Genomic DNA, 24,159 nt, shown 5'->3' with positions numbered 1-24,159 from the left:
ATTTCTCACATGTAAATAGCACTTTTCAGAACCCTATAGGTTCACTCCCCTTGTCAATTGTAATTGTTTAACCTAGCTCAAAACCTCCCAAAAAATGTGGGATTGTACATGAGTTTGAATGAGAGAATTGTATTGAATCTCCAATCAACGCATTATTATATGAAATCAAGCAGCCTCTTTTCTATGGACATTTGTAAAACTTGGCTAGGAGTCAGCTAGTTGTTAGCCCAGCTGTAAGCCACTATCTAAACAAGTTATTAGCCTGAAAAATATCGACACTTTTAATCTCTTTAGAACAAGCGTGAAATCTTCACATCCCATTCTCATTGGAGGTTGGGGTGGGGGGAGGTTAGTTGATGACTTTTTTTGAGTTTCAGGATGTTCGCAGAGTACTCTTAGTTCTGAGTACATGAGTTCACAGTAGTGAAATAATGTTTATTTTTCAACTGTAAATACTGTCACTTTTTGGTCCACCAAACATCGTCTCTCCTTTCCTGTTTACAATCAAAGCGATTGTATTTCAATGCTCCCTACTCATACTCACCTCTTAAACATGACCCATTTCACCTTAACATGGTATCAAATACATCCTGCTTCAGTGGGATATGTTTATAGCTTATTAATGGCCATGTCTTTCTGTGCTTGGGGCTTGTGGTACTTTTAGAGGCTGTGTAGAGAGGCTGAGCTGACCTGAACACAGGTCTACAGTACATTAGTACTGATAGAGCCAGCATGGCCACATTTGATTTAGTGTTCTCATTGGAAGCAATAACAGAGTTTAAGGTAAACACTTGTGCCTTAAGGGCATATATTTAAAGAGTAGCGGAATTAACAGGAAGCCTTTCTGCCAGCTGATGACCATCAGATTAGTTTATTTACTTCATTCTGAGACATTTTAACCTGGAGTAAAGTTGAGTGGGAGGTCAGGTTAGTTAAAGAACTACTGTAACATAATACAATACAGAAAAAATCATATTAATTGATGGCATGCCAAAATAACACTGTCCTTGATCCTCAAGTGCTTAAAGTAGGAAAGGAAAGGTTGCCGATAGTGTCTGATGCAGATTCATAATACACATCTGGGTGTATTGTTTATAAGGACAGATAACTTTCCCGCAACACTGTACCCACAATTAGTAGTAATGGCTATGCAAACAGACCTGTGGAGATGCATTGTGTGGTCTGCCATTCGTGCTTATTTGGGTCGGACAGAGGAGAGCCCGGGCCATCTTTCTGAGTCTGCCAAGGGTCCCTTCAGCACGCAATCACGCGCGCGCAATCTCTCACACACACACACACTCTCTCACACACACACACACACACACACACACACACACACACACACACACACACACACACACACACACACACACACACACACACACACACACACACACACACACACACACACACACACACACACACAGGCAGGTAAGCAGTCTGGTTCAGTCTTGCAGTCTGCTTTATAAAGACCATCGAGCCATTTCACTGGCTCACTCAACCAATCAGAAATCATACAGCACTGGTGACATCACGTCACAAGAGCGTGTTTTATGTGTCTGGACAGAATGGAGAGGAAATGGTTTGACAACATTTCAGCCACAAAGGAAAACCAAACAGCCCAGTGAAAACCTCTATTGAGTATTGTTCAGACTGAGACAGATTTGTTACAGTAGACTGGACAGTTATTCAGCAGAGTTCATTCATAAATCTCCCTGGGTAGGGAGTGAAAGAGGTCACATTTACAGGTGAGATAACTAATGTAATGTGCCTTCAAACGATGAACTGTCACTGTGGTCATCGTCACTGTCTCTACTTTGATATCTAAATGATCTGTAGCCTCAGTTAGATTCACCTGGTCTCACAGGAGAAGCAACTGGAGTCACCATATACCAACAGCCACTTTGATCTCAGAATAACTCTTTCTATTGGATCATCTTTTAGCCTCTAACAATGAGAACTTAGATTTCGTTTAGATTTAAGTGCTGCCTTCAATACTATTGATCATGCTATTCTCACTAAGAGGCTAGACGACTTGGTTGGTCTACGAGGACAGGTTCTCAATTGGTCCAAATCATACACCACACCAGTATCTCGACCTGCACATGTTCATCTGATCATTTATCACTCCAGTGTTAATCTGCTAAATTGTCATTATTCACTCCTATGGCCTATTTATTGCCTACCTCCTCATGCCTTTTGCACACAATGTATATAGATATTTTTTTTTCTACTATGTTATTGACTTGTTTATTGTTTATTGTTTACTCCATGTGTAACTCTGTGTTGTTGTCTGTTCACACTGCTATGCTTTATCTTGGCCAGGTCGCAGTTGCAAATGAGAACTTGTTCTCAACTAGCCTACCTGGTTAAATAAAGGTGAAATAAAAAATTAATAAAAATACCTCTGAGCGGTATTCAATTTGTTCATCTGGCCAATAATTCATCTGAACGTTCCAAGCTTGAATGTGCCATTTCCCAAGGTTCTGTGCTTGGACCCCTTTAATTTCCCTTGTACGTGTTACCCCTTGGTTATGTTATCTGTAAGCACAACATGCACTTTTACTGCTAACGCTGATAATACTCAATTGTATTTATCTTTTAAACCAGACAATGCTTTCCCGTCAGCCCACCATGAGACTTGCATCACAAGTCTCAACACAGGATGACAACCAACCTCTTGCTTTTAAACTCTGATAAGACATAAATGATGCTACTTGGACACTAAAAACATATATAAAGTGTCAGACCTCACTCTCAACGTTGAAGGTTGCCTCATTACACCAAACATGGTTGTTAAAAACATTGGTTTTACATTTGACAACTTTGACAACCACATAAAAAGCATCCAAAAACAGCATCCTTCCATCTCAGGAACATTTCCAGAATTACACTTCATCTCTCAGCCAGATGCCGAAAAATTGGCCGATGCATTTGTTTAATCTAGGCTAGACTACTGTAATGCCCTCATCTCCAGCTGCTCAGACTCTATTAAAAGTCTACAATTTGTACAGAACACTGCTGCTCGTATTCGAACAAACAATGGAAGGTATGAGCACATCACTCCAGTTTTATATGCACTACACTGGCTGACTGTAAAGTATCGGTCTGATTTTAAGATCTTACTCTTAACTTTTAAAGCCACTGCATGGCCTTGCCCCCTCATACAGTGCCTTGCAAAAGTATTCATCCCTGTTCCCGTTTTTCCTATTTTGTTGCATTACAACCTGTCAGTTAAATAGATTTTTATTTGGATTTCATGTAATGGACATACACAAAATAGTCCAAATTGGTGAAGTGAAATGAAAAAAAAGAAGAGAGAGAGAAAAAAAAGTGGTGCGTGCATATGTATTCACCCCCTTTGCTATGAAGACCCGAAATATGATCTGGTGCAACCAATTACCTTCAGAAGTCACATAATTAGTTAAATAAAGTCCACCTGTGTGCAATCTTAGTGTCACATGATCTCTGTATATATACGCCTGTTCTGAAAGGCTCCCGAGTCTGCAACACCTCTAAGCAAGGTGCACCATGAAGACCCATACACATGGTTAGCAGGTGTTAATGCAAGTGTAGCGAAATGCCTGTGCTTCTAGTTCCGACCAGGTAGTAATATCTAACAAGTAATATAACCTAACAATTTCACAAAAACGACCTTATACACACAAGAGTAAAGGAATGAATACGAATATGTACATAAAAATATATAAATGAGTGATGGCCGAACGGCATAGGCAAGATGCAGTAGATGGTAAAGAGTACAGTATATACATATGAGATGAGTAATGTAGGGTATGAAAACATATAAAGCGGCATTGTTTAAAGTGGCTAGTGATACATTACATCAAGATGGCAAGATGCAGTAGATGGTATAGCGTACAGTATATACATATGAGATGAGTAATGTAGGGTATGAAAACATTATATAAAGTTGCATTGTTTAAAGTAGCTAGTGATACATTTAATTACATCAAGATGGCAAGATGCAGTAGATGGTATAGCGTACAGTATATACATATGAGATGAGTAATGTAGGGTAAGTAAACATTATATAATATAAAGTGGCTAGTGATAAATTGATTACATACATTTTCCCATTATTAAAGTTGAGTCAGTATGTGGGCAGCAGCCACTCAATGTTAGTGATGGCTGTTTAACAGTCTGATTGCCTTGAGAGAGAAGCTGTTTTTCAGTCTCTCGGTCCCCGCTTTGATGCACCTGTACAGACCTCGCCTTCTGGATGATAGCGGGGTGAACAGGCAGTGGCTCGGGTGGTTGTTGTCCTTGATGATCTTTTTGGCCTTCCTGTGACATCGGGTGGTGTAGGTGTCCTGGAGGGCAGGTAGTTTGCACCCGGTGATGCGTTGTGCAGACCTCACTACCCTCTGGAGAGACTTCCGGTTATGGGCGGAGCAGCTGCCGTACCAGTTGGTGATACAGCACGACAGGATGCTCTCGATTGTGCATGTTTTTGGTGACAAGCAAAATTTCTTCGGCCTCCTGAGGTTGAAGAGGCGCTGCTGTTGGTAATCAAGCCTACCACTGTAGTGTTGTCTGCAAACTTGATGATTGAGTTGGAGGCGTGCATGGCCAGCCCAGTCGTGGGTGAACAGGGAGTACAGAAGAGGGCTGAGAACGCACCCTTGTGGGGACCTAGTGTTGAGGATCAGCGGGGTGGAGATTTACCTACCCTCACCACCTGGGGGGCGGCCCGTCAGGAAGTCCAGGACTCAGTTGCACAGGGCGGGGTCGAGACCCAGGGTACTATGGTGAAGGGTACTATGGTGTTAAATGCTGAGCTGTAATCAATAAACAGCATTCTTACATAAGTATTCCTCTTGTCCAGATGAGTTAGGGCAGTGTGCAGTGTGATGGCGATTGCGTCGTCTGTGGACCTATTGGAGCGGTAAGCAAATTGGAGTGGGTCTAGGTTGGTAGATAGGGTGGAGGTGAGATGGTCCTTGACTAGTCTCTCAAAGCACTTCATGATGACGTAAGTGAGTGCTACAGGGCGGTAGTCAATTAGCTCAGTTACCTTAGCTTTCTTGGGAACAGGAACAATGGTGGCCCTCTTGAAGCATGTGGGGACAGCAGACTGGGATAAGGATTGATTGAATATATCTGTAAACACACCAGTCAGCTGGTCTGCACATGCTCTGAGGACGCGGCCGGGGATGCTGTCTGGGCCTGCAGCCTTGCGAGGGTTAACACGTTTAAATGTTTTACTCACGTTGGCTACAGTGAAGGAGAGCACACAGGTTTTGGAAGTAGGCAGTGTCAGTGGCACTGTATTGTTCTCAAAGCGAGCAAAAAAGTTGTTTAGTCTGTCTGGGAGCAAGGCATCGTGATCCACGACGGGGCTGGTTTTTCTTTTGTAGTCTGTGATTGACTGTAGACCCTGCCACATACCTCTCGTGTCTGAGCCGGCTGAATTGCGACTCCACTTTGTCTCTGTACTGACGCTTAGTTTGTTTGATTGCCTTGCGGAGGGAATAGCTTCACTGTTTGTATTCGGTCATGTTTCCGGTCACCTTGCCCTGATTAAAAGCAGTGGTTCGCGCGTTCAGTTTTGCGTGAATGCTGCCATCAATCCACACTTTCTGGTTGGGGAATGTTTTAATAGACGCTGTGGGTACAACATCACCGATGCACTTGTTAATAAACTCGCACACCGAATCAGGGTATTCGTCAATGTTGTTGTTCGCCGCAATGCGGAACATATCCCAGTCCACGTGATCGAAGCAATCTTAAAGCGTGGAATCCGATTGGTCGGACCAGCGTTGAACAGACCTGAGCACGGGTGCTTCCTGTTTTAGTTTCTGTCTATAGGCTGGTAGCAACAAAATGGAGTCGTGGTCAGCTTTTCCGAATGGAGGTAGGGGAGGGCCTTATGTGCGTCGCGGAAGTTAGAATAACAGTGGTCTAGGGTTTTGCCAGCCCTGGTAGCACACTCGATATGCTGATAGAATTTGGAGAGCCTTGTTTTCAGATTAGCCTTGTTAAAATCCCCGGCTACAATAAATGCAGCCTCAGGATATGTGGTTTCCAGTTTACATAGAGTCCAATGAAGTTCTTTCAGGGCGGTCGATGTGTCTGCTTGGAGGGGGGGATATACACGACTGTGATTATGATCGAAGAGAATTCTCTTGGTAGATAATGCGGTCGGCATTTGATGGTTAGGAATTCAAAGTCAGGTGAACAAAAGGACTTGAGTTCCTGTATGTTGTTATGATCACACCACGTCTCGTTAATCATAAGGCATACACCCCCGCCCTTCTTCTTACCAGAAAGATGCTAGTTTCTTTCGGCGCGATGCATAAAGAGACCAGGTGGCTGTACCGACTCAGATAGCATGTCTCGAGTGAGCCATGTTTCCGTGAAACAAAGAATGTTACAGTCTCGGATGTCTCTCTGGAATGCTACCCTTGCTCGGATTTTGTCAACCTTGTTGTCAAGAGACTGGACATTGGTGAGTAGTATGCTCGGGAGCAGTGCCCGTCTACGGAGCCTGACCAGAAGACTGCTCCATCTGCCCCTTCTACGGCGTCGTTGTTTTGGGTCGCCGGCTGGGATCCGATCAATTGTCCTGGGTGGTGGGCAAAACAGAGGATCCGCTTCGGGAAAGTTGTATTCCTGGTCATGATGATGGTGAGTTGACGTTGCTCTTTTATCCAATAGTTCCTCCCGACTGTATGTAATAAAACCTAAGATTACCTGGGGTAACAATGTAAGAAATAACACATAATAAAAAATAAAAATACTGCATAGTTTCCTAGGACCGCGAAGCGAGGCGGTCATCTCTGTCAGCGCCAGAAATTCCCAAACAGGTCAGGGAAAAAGTTATAGAGAGTACAGATCAGGGTTGAGTTGTAAAAAAATATCAGAAACTTTGAACATCCCACAGAGCACCATTAAATCCATTATTAAAAATGGAAAGAAAATGGCACCACAACAAACCTTCCAAGAGAGTGCCACCCACCAAATCTCACAGACCAGGCAAGGAGGGCATTAATCAGAGGCAACAAAGAGACCAAAGATAACCCTGAAGGAGCTGCAAAGCTCCACAGCGGAGATTGGAGTATCTGTCCACTTTAAGGCTTACAGTCCAGCTGGGCTTTACGGAAGAGTGGCCAGAAAAAAGCCATTGCTTAAAGAAAAAAATAAGCAAACACGTTTGGTGTTCGCCAAAAGGCATGAGGGAAACTCCCCAAACATATTGAATAAGGTATTCTGGTCAGATGAGACTAAAATTGAGCTTTTTGGCCATCAAGGAAAATGCTGTCTGGTGCAAACCCAACCCTTCTTTTGGGGGAGGGGGGGGGGGGGTTGTGTTACTTCTTGTATGTTTCAAAGTGGTAGGCATGTTGTGTAAATCAAATTATACAACCCCCCCAAAAATCTATTTTAATTCCAGGTTGTAAAAGGCAACAAAATAGGAAAGATGCCAAGGGGGTGAATACTTTCGCATGCCACTGTATCTGGCAGACATGCTTGTTCCATACAACCCAGCGAAGGCGCTCTGCACCCAAGGAGCCGGTCTGCTTACAGTTTCTAGATGCAGAACCAAGGCAGAGGGTGGAGCGTTCTCTATTAAAGCACCTTAGTTGTGGAAGGGTTTGCCCTGTCAGGTATGAGGGGCAGACACCATTTGAGGTTTTTAAATCACATTTTAGCTGAGCTTTTAATAAGTGATTGTTTTCCACATCCTCTGCTCATGTTATTACTTAAAAAATATATGTATGTAAAGTGTGGGGCGATTTTAAATGCACTTTATATAACTTTTAATTTGATTCAGTCATCATTGGACCGCACTCAGGCACTTTCATGGTGAGATGCTGCTAGACTCTAAGAGATGATCTGTGCAGCAAAAACACATCAAACAGAACCAAGAGTTCCCAGATGAGACAGACGACACAACACAGCAGGCATGTCTCTCTCCTAGATGTCTCACCTGGTGGTGCTATGACAACAGGAAGTAGTCATAATTCTCCACAACCAGTTTGTGCCCACTGAGTAATCTCTATAAATCTGTATAAGATCCTTCCCATCACAGCTGTAAAATGGCCACGGCTTTCCTTTCACTGGGTGTTTCCACAACTTTCACGGGACAGAACAGCGGCATACAGAGAGTGCTTAGTGCTCCCCATGGAGCCTCCAGGAATACTGTACTGTACATTCCCCTTCATTTTTACCTCAAAGTGAACAGCTTGTGAACAACTTATCAGGACAATTTCATTAAGAAACCTATAATTTTCCTCATCGTACTCAGACAAGGTTATCATAACACTCTTACAGATGTCACTTACACAAGACAGTCTTCACATCCAAAAGTGGGTAACCGTTAGATGAGGGAGTTACTAGCCTTTTCAAATGAAGTAACCAAGGAAACCTCACGCCTACAAAACAACATCGGCATATATTTGACGAATATCAACTATAACGAACTGTCAAATATAAATACAGTTGAGAAGTTATGACATTCCTATGCTTGTATGAGCACATGGAAAAATATTGTATATTCATGTCAATGTCTCAAAAAGTACTAACACATGAATAGGTAGGATATTTTGTAATAATCCTTCCATTGAGTGGTTTTTCCCTTAAAAACCACAACGAAACATTACATTATAGCTTAGCGACACCTTTTACAGTTGGTCTTATAACCTTCACCATTCTGCTCTATATGACACTATACTGTAAGTGGAACATACTGGAACCTTTTCCAAAAAGTGGAGGGAATTTCTTAGCCCATAAAACTGAATAAGGTTTATAATGTGAATTGTTCATTTTCAAATTTATTTATAAAGCCCTTCTTACATCAGCTGATATCTCAAAGTGCTGTACAGAAACCCAGCCTAAAACCCCAAACAGCAAGCAGTGCGCAGGTGTAGAAGCACTGTGGCTAGGAAAAACTCCCTAGAAAGGCCGGAACCTAGGAAGAAACCTAGAGAGGAACCAGGCTATGAGGGGAGGCCAGTCCTCTTCTGGCTGTGCCGGGTGGAGATTATAACAGAACATGGCCAAGATGTTCAAATGTTCATAGATAACCAGCAGGGTCAAATAATAATAATCACAGTGGTTCGATGTATTAACACACTTCAACATAAATCTCCCACTGGGGACCGATCAACAGGACTGTATTAACCAAACATGAATTCATTTGTGAGGAACTGAACCAGACTAAAATAAAATGTGAAAGGCAGTAATATTCAGCCCCACTAAAAAAAAAGAGTGGGTTAGGGTTAGTAAAAGTAGTCAAAGTAAAAGTCCTCATTAACCAGTCATAAAGAATAATAAAACCTCAGATAGCGGTGGATTTTGTGATAAGAATATACGATCTCTGTTGTCTTTCATATCTTCATTAACAGACGTTTTGGCTAGGGTGATCATCATATTTCAAATGATGACATTCCTACACACATTCCCATATTTGAACTCAAAACGCCACACTGAGAAACAGATATTATACACGCTTTATGCATTTTTTTGTTGTTGTTGTAATTTGATTTGAAGCGTAGTTAACACGATATTCTCCAGAGCCACTCCTTTAGACAGCAGATTGAAGAGGAACTTAGCCCTTCAGAATGTGTGTTAACCAGAGTCAGTGTAATGACAATGTAACAACCCTAGATAATAGTACAGTTCTCTCTCTATGGTAGTAACAAGAGGGACATTTACATAAGAAGTGACCACACCAGTTCACACCCAGGTGCTGCGTTTAACCAGACCACTGCTTCCACGTCCACTGTGTGTACAACACTGCCAATAGCGGATGGGGCGGAAACCAGGGCCAGTCAAGAAAACATCTTATCGCAGGGTATATGGGGGCTATTCAAACAAATTAAAGCATTTAGAAATGCTAAATTGGTGGGTAAATATACATACACTCTAAAAAGTGTTTGTTAACAAGTATTGTATGTGACTTACATATTATTTTGAATACAGATGCAAAGAATGCATGTCCACATACTTACAGTGGGGCAAAAAGGTTCTCCCACTTCAAAAGATGAGAGAGGCCTGTAATTTTCATCATAGGTACACTTCAACTATGACAGACAAAATGAGAAAAAAAATCCAGAAAATCACATTGTAGGATTTTTTATGAATTTATTTGCAAATGATGGTGGAAAATAAGTATGTATATGTTCATCAAGTGAGCATATAACTCAGACTTGCCCGGAGTCTGTTTACTACATGCTATGTATGTCACAGGATAATCTGTGAGATGGAGAAAAAAAATCATTCAGCTATTCACCCAATAAACCAGTTGCATTCAACTTTCAGTAGGGAGGTAAAAGATGCAGCAAACACTTCATTTCAAAAGCATCTGTAGCATAGGGGGATCAATAATGTACTGTACACTAAAACTACATGAGCCTACATCTCACACCTTAAATCAACTTGTCCTCAGAAAAGTTATCAAGTATATCCACTTAAGATACTGTATCTAACTATTTTGACATAAAGAAGGCTATTTGATAAAGAAGCTACTTTGTCTTACAATTTCTTCCAAGAGAGTCAAGATATTTTAAATCCAAATGCAGCAGGTCGATAGCCTTAGCAATGTTTAGGCAAGTATTGAGTGCATCACATCAGCACTACCAAGAAATACATCAAATAGGGCTACATTAATTATGAATACTTACATTTCAAAATGTCTTACCTTCAATGACCTGAACTGCAGGTTCAAAGTGGTACAGAAGGATGAGAAGAATAACCGAAGACCACCTGGGGAGGCTGGAGGTAAGAAAATTGTTGCATGAGTTAGTCTGAATATCTTTTAAAATCAAGCACAGAACATTAAAAAATAAACACCCTTACCGAATAATCATTTTGTGATAGAGATGTCAAATCCAAGCATCCAAAATTGTCCTCAAAGTGCTTAGAGTTGGAATCTGCTCTCGGTCTACTTCAGACCTTTGCCTCTCCTGCCACTGAGTGCACTCTCCCTCCCTCCCTCTCTCTCTTCACTCTGTCTCTCTCTCTCCCTGACAGGCTGGAGTACCAATCGAACAAAGAAGGCCTCAGTTCTTCATTGAGTCACTGGCCCACGGACAAGGAAATCTGACTCCTTAAAATCCCTCACTAAACCGCTGCCTTAAAATTCTTAACTTTGCCATTTGTATGGTGACTATCTCAATTTTTCCATCTCCATTATTTTATTGCATTATTACCAGTATTTGAAGTTGATGGAATGGAAGATATTTTGCAATCCATCTATCAGGCTGGCTATTTTATTTTTTAAGTATTTTTAATTTTATTATTTTATTTTTTTCTCCCCAATTTTATGGCATCCAATTGTTAGTAGCTACTATCTTGTCTCATCGCTACAACTCCCGTACGGGCTCGGGAGAGATGAAGGTTGAAAGTCATGCGTCCTCCGATACACAACCCAACCAAGCCGCACTGCTTCTTAACACAGCGTGCATCCAACCCGGAAGCCAGCCGCACCAATGTGTCGGAGGAAACACTGTGTACCTGGCAACCTTAGTTAGCGTGCACTGCGCCCGGCCTGCCACAGGAGTCGCTGGTGTGCGATGAGGCAAGGATATCCCTACCGGCCAAACCCTCCCTAACCCGGACGACGCTAGGCCAATTGCGCGTCGCCCCACGGACCTCCCGGTCGCGGCCGGTTACGACAGAGCCTGGGTGCGAACCTAGAGTCTCTGGTGGCACAGCTGGCGCTGCAGTACAGCGCCCTTAACCACTGCGCCACCCGGGAGGCCTGGCTGGGGAACCTCAATAAGATTAAGTAGCTCCAAAATGTTTTTGTGAAAATTACATTTTGAGAGGGGCCGAAATTTGTTCGGACTCAATGAGAGTTGGGGAAAAGTTAAATCAACTTAAAATGACGTGTTACTGAAATTGTTCTGATTCATGAGACAAGTTACTATGGAAATAATTTCATCACAAATATGTGTAAATTATGTCAAATATTGGAAAACCTAATCGTAAATGTCTGTTCATAGCCTATACCCAACAACAGGTAGTGGCACCCTGACAGTGAAATTTAGTAATAAGGTGAAGGACCTTCCAAGTCTTTGAAGTTCGGTTTTCATCAACCACTGAGGACTGCTAAAGCTTTTCCATAGACCCTGTATCATGTGACTCTCGGCACCCTGTTTAGATGCTTATCTGCCTCAGACTCCATGAACTGGACCTACTGAAGATGGCATGTTGACCACAAGGCATCTCCACAAATTCCTGATTCCAATTCAGTTGATATGCAACTACACCAGATACATCCAGAACTCTACGGGTATACATTTTGAAAAGGATGTGATCTCTGAAAATTATAGTCTTTTAGCTTAGATCATTTGACATCATTATTGGATGGTCAGCGGTCATCGATCTAACATAATGTAATAATTTTGGATCAACTGGTTTTTATTACATTATATAGTTGTTTATGACATGTTTCCAAGAGAGCTGGGGGAAGAAAACTCTTATGGAAGCATTCCTGATGGAGATTTTATGTTGTGAAGTTACAATCCAATTTGACAATTTGCCTGATTGTTATTCTAGCTGGACTCCTAACCAGTCAGCACCTCGTTCCTCTGCCCTACAAAATGCATCCTGACAAAACCACTGCACGACATACCCACACCAAAGCCAATTACATTATGTCATAACAGAACTAGTGGTATAGCCACACTGACAATAGTGAAGAGGGTGAGCAAGTTTTATAGCAAACCATTGCACTGTAACATAATAAAAGCAAATAGGTTTCAATTGACAGAGTTGGTTGGCCCAGTTCAACAGTTTAAAGAGATCCAAGTGTTATTATCTCAAGCAGGGAATGGACAAGTAGAGAAAACATGGTCAGGATCCTTCTGGCCCAAAGCTACATTCAGATCTATCTGCCTATAATAACCTTTATCTCAGCAAGCACAGAGAAGAGGCTGTGAGGCCATGCTGTTTTCAGTGAAAATGGTTGGGATGTTAACAAACTACAATTAGTAGATCTTGGAATGAAAGGGTTCATAATCTACCTTTAAACTGAGAAGACAACCTGGCAAATTTTTTGCCTTATTATTAGAATTGATATGCTCTTCTATCACCTAAGGACAACACCAGCCAGATACCATCTGAACTGTTGTCTGAAAAATTTATCCTGAAAAAACAATAGAATCTGTTTTCATTTTGAGAATCAATTCTTACAATATGTTTTTAAAGAGCATGCTAGGACATCTGATTTGAAGTATTTCATTCAAGGCCAAGATACATCGACAGATATTACTCCAAGTTTAGCAGGGGCCTGGGTTTATTCACATTAGTCTCTCGCTCATATGAGATTTGGTTCTGGGTTGCCAGATTAGCAAGAAAATTACACTTCCTTTACTTTTTTGGGGACCACAACAAGGGGTATGAGGTTTTGAGCAGCACCGGTCTCCTCAACCTCTGTCTTCTACAACCCAATGTGCTGGGAAAGAGAGCTAGGAAATCTGAGAAATTAGACTTGATTTCTTTTACATGATGGCAAGCCAGGTCAAATGCTGCAAGTCCCTGCGCTTGTTTATAGGTTGTCGATTGATTACTTTGGTAACTACGGTAACAGCTTACGTAATGAAAAGGGAATTTTATCAGAGAACAGCCTTTTTATTCACAGTGCTTGAAACTCATGTAAAATGTGACTTGTATGGTATTGTAAGGGTTTTCCTGTGGTGAAGTAGAGGCGGACCAAAACGCAGCGTGGATATATTGAGTCATGTTTAATAAAAACAGATAAATATGAACACTACAAAACAATAAACGTGGAAAACCAAAAACAGCCCTATCTGGTGCAAAACACAGAGACAGGAACAATCACCCACAAACACACAGTGAAACCCAGGCTACCTAAGTATGATTCTCAATCAGAGAACACTAATGACACCTGCCTCTGATTGAGAACCCTACTAGGCCGAAACATAGAAAAACAGACTGCCCACCCAACTCACGCCCTGACCATACTAAATAAATACAAAACAAAGGAAATAAAGGTCAGAACGTGACAGTACCCCCCCCCCCCCAAAGGTGCGGACTCCGGCCGCAAAACCTTAACCTATAGGGGAGGGTCTGGGTGGGCGTCTGTCCGCGGTGGCGGCTCTGGCGCGGGACGCGGACCCCACTTCACCATTTTCTTAGTCCGCTTTATTATCCGCCTCCGTGGTTTTCTAACCATGGCCACCCTTCTCAATGACCCCACTGGACAGAGGGGCAGAAGCTCGGGACAGAGGGGCTCTGGCGCCTCAGACTCCGGCAGCAGCGCCGGACAGGCGGGAGACTCCGGCAGCAGCGCCGGACAGGCGGGAGACTCCGGCAGCAGCGCCGGACAGGCGGGAGACTCCGGCAGCAGCGCCGGACAGGCGGGAGACTCCGGCAGCAGCGCCGGACAGGCGGGAGACTCCGGCAGCAGCGCCGGACAGGCGGGAGACTCCGGCAGCAGCGCCGGACAGGCGGGAGACTCCGGCAGCAGCGCCGGACAGGCGGGAGACTCTGTAAGGATGAGCCGGAGAGACAGCCTGGTGCGGGGGGCTGCCACTGGAGGGCTGGTGCGTGGAGGTGGTGACGGATAGACCGGACCGTGCAGGCGCACTGGAGCTCTTGAGCACCGAGCCTGCCCAACCTTACCCGGTTGAATGGTCCCGGTCGCCCTGCCAGTGCGGCGAGGTGGAATAGCCCGCACTGGGCTATGCAGGCGAACCGGGGACACCGTGCGCAAGGCTGGTGCCATGTAAGCCGGCCCAAGGAGACGCACTGGAGACCAGATGCGTAGAGCCGGCTTCATGGCACTTGGCTCGATGCCCACTCTAGCCCGGCCGATACGCGGAGCTGGAATGTACCGCACCGGGCTATGCACCCGCACTGGGGACAAAGTGCGCTTCACAGCATAACACGGTGCCTGCCCGGTCTCTCCAGCCCCCCGGTAAGCACAGGAAGTTGGCGCAGGTCTCCTACCTGGCTTCACCACACTTCCTGTGTGCCCCCCCCCCCAATACATTTTTGGGGCTGACTCTTGGGCTTCCATCCACGCCGCCGTGCTGCCTCCTCATACCAGCGCCTCTCCGCCGTCGCCGCCTCTAGCTCTTCTTTGGGGCGGCGATATTCTCCAGGCTGTGCCCAGGGTCCTTTACCTTCCAATTCTTCCTCCCATGTCCATTCCTCCAAATAGTGCAGCCTCTCCCACTGCTGCTGCTGCTGCTCCTGCTGCCTCTGTTGCTTCTCCTGCTGCTGCTTTTGCTGTTGCCCGTTACCACGCCGCTTGGTCCTGTTGTGGTGGGTGATTCTGTAAGGGTTTTCCTGTGGTGAAGTAGAGGCGGACCAAAACGCAGCGTGGTTATATTGATTCAGATAAACATGAACACTACAAAACAATAAACGTGGAAAACCAAAAACAGCCCTATCTGGTGCAAAACACAGAGACAGGAACAATCCCCCACAAACACACAGTGAAACCCAGGCTACCTAAGTATGATTCTCAATCAGAGACAACTAATGACACCTGCCTCTGATTGAGAACCCTACTAGGCCGAAACATAGAAATACCCCAAAACATAGAAAAACAAACATAGACTGCCCACCCAACTCACGCCCTGACCATACTAAATAAATACAAAACAAAGGAAATAACGGTCAGAACGTGACAGGTATGCCATATGTGGGATGTGACTGGGTTAGCTAGCGGTAAGAAGGAGGGCTATGTCAGGACAGTGTGTGCAATGCTGATCTCACAAGCCATGGGTCAGCAATTATTATTATACCAATACCATAATCAATGATAATAATTGAGCCTAAGGAAAATAGACAGGTTGAATGTATGGTAAATGTGCATAGTGGATGAATGTCATGACATTCTGCCTACATACAGACTTGAAATCATTGGACACTAAAAAAATTGATTACTTCATTAATGCCACTTTAATAATGATGTCAACATATCTTGCACTCCCCATCCCAGATATATATACTGTATTTTATACCATCTGTTGCATCTTGTCTATGTCGGTCGGTCATGGCCCATCCATATATTTATATGTATATATTCTTATTCCATCCCTTTACTTAGATTTGTGTGTATTAGGTAGCTGTTGTGGAATTGCTAGATTACTTAGATATTGCTGCACTGTCGGAACTAGAAGCACAAGCATTTCGCTAAACTCGTAATAACATCTGCTAACCATGTGTATGTGACCAATAAAATCTGATTTGACACACACACACACACACTTACTTTAGCCCCCAGTATTTTATTCAATGTCTGGTAGCATCACAGTTTATGAAAAACTAGTTTGTATTTCATATATACAGTTATATACTGCATCAGTGGAAAATACACTTCTGTACTTCCCTTAGTAGGAGGAAAGCGTATATAAAATTAGTGACAAAATAACACTTCCCGTAGTGTTCCCTCCCCCACCCCATACCTCTGAAGCAGCCTCTTATAGACATGGTGTGTATAATTCTGGAAAAGGGGACCCACTCTGTTATACTTCTGTCAGGCTGATCATCTCTGGAGCAGCCAGGGTGACACTGAGCTGAAACGGCCCAAGTCTACTCTCTTTAAGTCACAGACCATCAAACAAACAGAAGAGAGATGAAGCACGGATTTGGGGAGGGGGCGTGACCTGATTTAAATGTTTAAAAATAACAACAAAGTACACAGAAAAGTGGAGAAGTTTGATAACTGGGTAACGGTTATGAGGGTGACGACCCACCGGGTACACTGTGTACAGTGCATTTCTTAAAGTATTAAGACCCTTTTACTTTTCCACCTTTTGTTACATTACAGCCTTATTCTAATAGGGATTAAATAGTTGTTCCCCCCCCTCAATCAACACACAATAACCCATAATGACAAAGCAAAAACAGGTATGTAGAAATTTTGGCAAATGTATAAAAAAATAAACTGAAATATCACATTTACATAAGTGTTCAGACCTTTTACTCAATACTTTGTTGAAGGACATTTGGCAGCAATTACAGCATTGAGTCTTCTTGGGTATGAAGCTACAAGCTTGGCTCATCTGTATTTGGGGAGTTTATCCCATTCTCCTCTGCAGAATCTCTAAAACTCTGTCAGGTTGGATGGGGAGCGTTGCTGCACAGCTATTTTCAGATCTCTCCAGAGATGTTTGATCTGGTTCAATTCCGGGCTCTGGCTGGGCCACTCAAGTACTGTACATTCAGAGACTTGTCCCGAAGCCACTCCTTCGTTATCTTGGCTGTGTGCTTAGGGTCGTTGTCCTGTTGGAAGGTGAACCTTCGCCCCAGTCTGAGGTTCTGAGAGCTCTGGAGCAGGTTTTCATTAAGGATCTCTCTGTACTTTGCTCCGTTCATCTTTCCCTTGATCCTGACAAGTCTCTCAGTCCCTGCCGCTGAAACACATCCCCACAGCATGTTGCTGCCACCACCATGCTTCACTGTAGGAATGGTGCCAGGTTTCCTCCAGACGTGACACTTGACATTCAGGCCAAATAATTCAATCTTGGTTACATCAGACCAGAGAATCTTGTTTCTCATGGTCTGATAGTCATTTAGATGCCTTTTTGGCAAACTCCAAGCGGGCTGTCATGTGCCTTTTACTGAGGAGTGGATTCCGTCTGCCCACTCTACCATAAAGGACTGATTGGAGGAGTGCTGCAGAGATGGTTGTTCTTTTGGAAGGTTCTGCCATCTCCACAGAGAAACTCTGGGGCTCTGTCAGTGGCCAAGTTCTTGGTCACCTCCCTGATCAAGGCCATCTCCCCTGATTGCTCAGTTTGTTTTTTATTTTGTTTTGAAGAATTTTTAAGAAATTTGCAAATATTTCTAAAAACCTGTTTTCGCTTTGTCATTATAAGGCATTGTGTGTAGATTGATGACATTTTTTTAATCCATTTTAAAAACAAGGCTGTAACATAAAATGTGGGAAAAGTGATGGCGATAACTAGGTCGCATTTGGTTGAGACATTGATCAATGAGATTACAACCGATCTTCACCCACTCAAAACGACAGCCAAGAGTGAGTTGAATTTCCAATGTGTTATCATTTTGATCCCATGTGTGATCAAAAGGTGTGATCATTGAAGTACTTTTTCACAATATAATCAATTTAATGAAATGAAAGAAACAATGTTTAGCCCGTGTTGAGCATTTGTCCATAATGTCTCATCTTCATGTCAGTACATATCTTTATGCACCTGGGGAAAAACCTTTTGGTACGGAGAATCTAAGTCTGACATACAGTAGGTCTGGACTGAAATCATTGCAGTCCTCATCCATGGCCTAAAGGAGGGTTCTACGCTCATTGGGATGGCAATCATACATCGTCCACCTGTACTGTAATCATGTATTGTATTTTACAGCATTGTACGTACAGTTGAAGTCGAACGTTTACATACACCTTAGCAAAATACATTTAAACTCAGTTTTTCACAATTCCTGACATTTAATCTAAGTAAACATTCCGAGTCTTACGTCAGTTCGGATCCCCACTTTATTTTAAGAATGTGAAATGTCAGAATAATAGTAGAGAATGCTTTATATCAGCTTTCATTTCTTTCATCACATTCCCAGTGGGTCATCTCCCGTCTGGATTACTGCAACTCGCTGTTGGCTGGGCTCCCTGCCTGTGCCATTAAACCCCTACAACTCATCCAGAACGCCGCAGCCCGTCTGGTGTTCAACCTTCCCAAGTTCTCTCACGTCACCCCGCTCCTCCGCTCTCTCCACTGGCTTCCAGTTGAAGCTCGCATCCGCTACAAGACCATGGTGCTTGCCTACGGAGCTGTGAGGGGAACGGCACCTCACTACCTCCAGGCTCTGATCAGGCCCTACACCCAAACAAGGGCACTGCGTTCATCCACCTCTGGCCTGCTCGCCTCCCTACCACTGAGGAAGTACAGTTCCCGCTCAGCCCAGTCAAAACTGTTCGCTGCTCTGGCCCCCCAATGGTGGAACAAACTCCCTCACGACGCCAGGACAGCGGAGTCAATCACCACCTTCCGGAGACACCTGAAACCCCACCTCTTTAAGGAATACCTAGGATAGGATAAAGTAATCCTTCTCCCCCCTTAAAAGACCTAGATGCACTATTGTAAAGTGGCTGTTCCACTGGATGTCATAAGGTGAAAGCACCAATTTGTAAGTCGCTCTGGATAAGAGCGTCTGCTAAATGACTTAAATGTTAAATGATGTTAAATGGTCAGAAGTTTACATACACTCAATTAGTATTTGGTAGCATTGCCTTAAAATAGTTTAACTTGGGTCAATTGTTTCGGGTAGCCTTCCACAAGCTTCCCACAATAAGTTGGGTGAATTTTGGTCCATTCCTCCTGACAGAGCTGGTGTAACTGTGTCAGGTTTGTAGGCCTCCTTGCTCGCACACGCTTTTTCAGTTCTGCCCACACATTTTCTATATGATTGAGGTCAGGGCTTTGTGATGGCCACTCCAATACCTTGACTTTGTTGTCCTTAAGCCATTTTGCAACAACGTTGGAAGTATGCTTGGGAGCATTGTCCATTTGGAAGACCCATTTGCGACCAAGCTTTAATTTCCTGACTGATGTCTTGAGATGTTGCTTCAATATATCCACATAATTTCCCTACCTCATGATGCCATCTATTTTGTGAAGTGCACCAGTTCCTCCTGCAGCAAAGCACCCCCACAACATGATGCTGCCACCCCCGTGCTTCACGGTTGGGCTGGTGTTCTTCGGCTTGCAAGCCTTCCCCTTTTCCTCCAAACATAACGATGGTCATTATGACCAAACAGTTCTATTTCTGTTTCATCAGACCAGAGGATATTTCTCCAAAAGGTACGATCTTTGTCCCCATGTGCAGTTGCAAACCGTAGTCTGGATTTTTTATGGCGGTTTTGGAGCAGTGGCTTCTTCTTCTAAGACTCTTTTTACTGTGGTTTATAGATACCGGGTTCCTCCAGCATCTTCAAGGTCCTTTTTGCTGTTGTTCTGGGATTGATTTGCACTTTCTCACTAAAGTACGTTCATCTCTAGGAGACAGAACGCGTCTCCTTCCTGAGCGGTATGACATCTGCGTGGTCCCATGGTGTTTATACTTGCATACTATTGTTTGTACAGATGAACATGGTACCTTCAGGCACCCAGACTTGTGGAGGTCTACAATTTATTTTCTGAGGTCTTGGCTGATTTCTGTTGATTTTCCCATGATGTCAAGCAAAGAGGCACCTAGTTTGAAGGTAGGCCTTGAAATACATCCATTGGTACACCTCAAATTGACTCAAATGATGTCAATTAGCCTATCAGAAGCTTCCAAAGCCATGACATCATTTTCTGGAATTTTCCAAGCTGTTTAAAGGCACAGTCAACTTAGTGTATGTAAAACTTCTGGCCCACTGGAATTGTGATACAGTGAATTATAAATAAAATAATCTGTCTGTAAACAATTGTTGAAAAATTAAAAAAAAAAAAAATTGTCATGCACAAAGTAGATGTCCTAACCGACTTGCCAAAACTATAGTCTGTTAACAAGAAATTTGTGGAGTGGTTGAAAATGTAGTTTTAATGACTACAACCTAAGTGTATGTAAACTTCCGACTTCAACTGTTGAAAATCTGAGGTTGTTTTAAAGGTACAAATTCAACATCTCTTTTTGTTCTGTTGGTTTGTCTGTTGGAATTTTGTTACCATGATGACATAATCCTGCATTTGAAATTGAACTTTTTTTCAAATCCAATTTGCGTTGACAAATTACTTTGAAGCAACATTGATTTAACTGATCTGTGCCCAGTGGAAAAACTCTTTAATGTGACTATGATCTCAAACCCATTCTGTATCCCAAATGCTAAATCAGTCTGTTCAGTTTAGTTCTCACAGAATCACTTCTCCAAGGACGCTAAAAGCAGCCATTGAGCAAAAAGAGGATTCCCCTTCCCCAGTCAGACTAAAAACAAAATAGCACAAAACAAAGTGCAAGGCAATTTAGGTCCCAAAGTAATGTGGCATAATGTTAGCAGAGGGCTAAAATGGTATTATAACACCCCCATCATGCCATTTATAAGTGGGTCAAGTGTAAAATAATTGCATACAATCTTGTGATAATAATAATCAACTCATAAAGGGAATCAAAACACCATGGAGATCTTAGTCGTTCAGGAAGTTCCTGCCAAATCCTAATTTGTCTGGTTTGTTCACGCTTCACAGTACACCCATATTCGAGTACGGTCTGTGAGGGAGGAGAGTCTTAGCGAAGGCTTCTCTGACAAGTAATGGGTGGCTGTACTGTCCTAATTGGAAAAACACAAAAAAAACATCAAACATGGCTTGCTTGATTTAAATGCTCATGTGCCTTTGGGCAGAAATGCATGTTGTTAGATGCAATATACTTCCTTCTAGAACATTTGTTAGCATTTTCTCTGTGACCATTTAGTCTGGAAGGACTTACATAATAATAGTTGGTTTAACACAGTAGCTGTTTGTGCTGGGCTGTTGGGACAGTTTCAGAGGTTGTTAGGCATTGATTCCCAGCCACATGATAATAAGCCTTGCCAGTGGAAAGCACCCAAGCAGAAAAAGGACAACATCATGGGAAATGTAATAGGATGTGCTTCAACAGCTACATGTTCAAATCAAATTTTAATGCTCACATACTGTACACATGGTAAGCAGATGTTATTGCAAGTGTAGCGAAATGCTTGTGCTTCTAGTTCCAACAGTGCAGTAATAACTAACAAGTAATCTAACAATTCAAGAACAACTACCCAAAGGGATGGAATGGGAATATATACACTACTGTTCAAAAGTTTGGGGTCACCTAGAAGATTCCTTGTTTTTTAAAGAAAAGCCATTTTTTGCCCATTTACAATAACATCAAATTGATCAGCTGGGTGGGGTTATATCCTTCCTGTTTGGCCCTGTCTGGGGGTGTCCTCGGATGGGGCCACAGTGTCTCCTGACCCCTCCTGTCTCAGCCTCCAGTATTTATGCTGCACTAGTTTATGTGTCGGGGGGCTAGGGTCAGTTTGTTATATCTGGAGTACTTCTCCTGTCCTATTCGGTGTCCTGTGTGAATTTAAGTGTAATTCTCTCTTTCTTTCTCTCTCTCAGAGGACCTGAGCCCTAGGACCATGCCTCAGGACTACCTGACATGATGACTCCTTGCTGTCCCCAGTCCACCTGGCCGTGCTGCTGCTCCAGTTTCAACTGTTCTGCCTTATTATTATTTGACCATGCTGGTCATTTATGAACATTTGAACATCTTGGCCATGTTCTGTTATACTCTCCACCCGGCACAGCCAGAAGAGGACTGGTCACCCCACATAGCCTGGTTCCTCTCTAGGTTTCTTCCTAGGTTTTGGCCTTTCTAGGGAGTTTTTCCTAGCCACCGTGCTTCTACACCTGCATTGCTTGCTGTTTGGGTTGGGGTTTTAGGCTGGGTTTCTGTACAGCACTTTGAGATATCAGCTGATGTACGAAGGGCTATATAAATACATTTGATTTGATCAGAAATACAGTGTAGACATTGTTAATGTTGTAAATGAATATTGTAGCTGGAAACGGCTGATTATTTTATGGAATATCAACATAGGCATAAGGAGGCCCATTATCAGCAACCATCACTCCTGTGTTCCAATGACACGTTGTGTTAACTAATCCAACTTTATAATTTTAAAAGGTTAACTGATCATTAGAAAACCCCTTCGCAATTATGTTAGCACAGCTGAAAACTGTTATTCTGATTAAAGAAGCAATAAAACTGCCCTTCTTTAGACTATTTGAGTATCTGAAGCATCAGCATTTGTAGGTTCGATTAGGCTCCAAATGGCCAGCAACAAAGAACTTTCTTCTGAAACTCATCAGTCTATTCTTGTTCTGAGAAATTAAGGCCATTCCATGCGAGAAACTGCCAAGAAACTGAAGGTCCTGTACAACGCTGTGTACTACTCCCTTCACAGAAGATCAATTAGCCTTTTAAAATTATAAATTTGAATTAGCTAACACAATGTGCCATTGGAAGACACGAGTGATGGTTGCTGATAATGGATCTCTGTACGCCTACGTACATATTCCATTAAAAATAAGCCGTTTCCAGCTACAATAGTCATTTACAATATTAACAATGTCTACACTCAAATCAAATCAAATTTATTTATATAGCCCTTCGTACATCAGCTGATATCTCAAAGTGCTGTACAGAAACCCAGCCTAAAACCCCAAACAGCAAACAATGCAGGTGTAAAAGCACGGTGGCTAGGAAAAACTCCCTAGAAAGGCCAAAACCTAGGAAGAAACCTAGAGAGGAACCAGGCTATGTGGGGTGGCCAGTCCTCTTCTGGCTGTGCCAGGTAGAGATTATAACAGAACATGACCAAGATGTTAAAATGTTCATAAATGACCAGCATGGTCGAATAATAATAAGGCAGAACAGTTGAAACTGGAGCAGCAGCACAGTCAGGTGGACTGGGGACAGCAAGGAGTCATCATGTCAGGTAGTCCTGGGGCACGGTCCTAGGGCTCAGGTCCTCCGAGAGAGAGAGAAAGAAAGAGAGAATTAGAGAGAGCATATGTGGGGTACACTGTATTTCTGATCAATTTGATGTTATTTTAATGGACATTTTATTTGATTTCTAAATTACCAAACTTTTGAACGGTAGTGTACATCTAAATATATGGATGAGTGATGACTGAGCGGCATAGGCAAGATGCAATAGATATATACATATGAGATAAGTAATGCAAGATATGTAAACATTATTAAAGTGGCATTATTAGCGACTAGTGATCCATTTATTAAAGTGGCCAATGATTTCAAGTCTGTATGTAGGCAGCAGCCTCTCTGTGTTAAGTAATGGCTGTTTAACAGTCTGATGGCCTTGAGATTGAAACATTTTCTGTCTCTTGGTCCCAACTTTGATGGTCCTGTACTAACCTTGCCTTCTGGATGGCAGCGTGGTGAACAGGCAGTGGCTCGGGTGGTTGTTGTCCTTGATGATCTTTTTGGCCTTTCTGTGACATCGGGTGCTGTAGATGTCCTGGAGAGCAGGTAGTTTGAACACGCACCACCCTCTGGAGAGCCTTGCGGTTTTGGGCGGTGCAGTTGCCGTACCAGGCGGTCATACAGCCCGAAAGGACGCTCTCGATTGTGCATCTGTAAAAGTTTGTGAGGGTTTTAGGTGACAAGCCTAATTTCTTCAGCCTCCTGAGGTTGAAGAGGCACTGT

General features: G+C 43.1%; 2 protein-coding genes across 2 annotated transcripts in view; both read right to left on the bottom strand.

Moving 5' to 3' along the window:
* The window catches only part of LOC115103030 (collagen alpha-1(XV) chain-like), a 59,040-nt gene extending 48,076 nt beyond the window's left edge, over nt 1-10,964 (bottom strand). The window contains exons 1-2 of the mRNA XM_029623613.2: nt 10,822-10,964; nt 10,664-10,737 (exon numbers count right to left, since the gene is read on the bottom strand). Of these exons, the coding sequence (XP_029479473.2) occupies nt 10,664-10,737; nt 10,822-10,832 (85 nt within the window). The 5' untranslated portion in view covers nt 10,833-10,964. The remainder of the gene's footprint in view (nt 1-10,663; nt 10,738-10,821) is intronic.
* A 2,729-nt stretch (nt 10,965-13,693) lies between these two features.
* LOC135563033 (uncharacterized) lies at nt 13,694-23,957 on the bottom strand. The gene is made up of 2 exons (XM_065005716.1): nt 23,869-23,957; nt 13,694-15,282 (listed from the first exon to the last, which is right to left on the bottom strand). The coding sequence occupies exon 2, from the start codon at nt 15,008-15,010 to the stop codon at nt 14,045-14,047; it is 966 nt and encodes a 321-aa protein (XP_064861788.1). The 5' UTR covers nt 15,011-15,282; nt 23,869-23,957; the 3' UTR covers nt 13,694-14,044.
* Nucleotides 23,958-24,159: the final 202 nt, after the last annotated feature.

The sequence above is a fragment of the Oncorhynchus nerka genome, linkage group LG20 (assembly GCF_034236695.1).
Source record: "Oncorhynchus nerka isolate Pitt River linkage group LG20, Oner_Uvic_2.0, whole genome shotgun sequence".
Classification (NCBI taxonomy): Eukaryota; Metazoa; Chordata; class Actinopteri; order Salmoniformes; family Salmonidae; genus Oncorhynchus; species Oncorhynchus nerka.
This window is presented reverse-complemented; position numbering and strand designations above follow the sequence as displayed.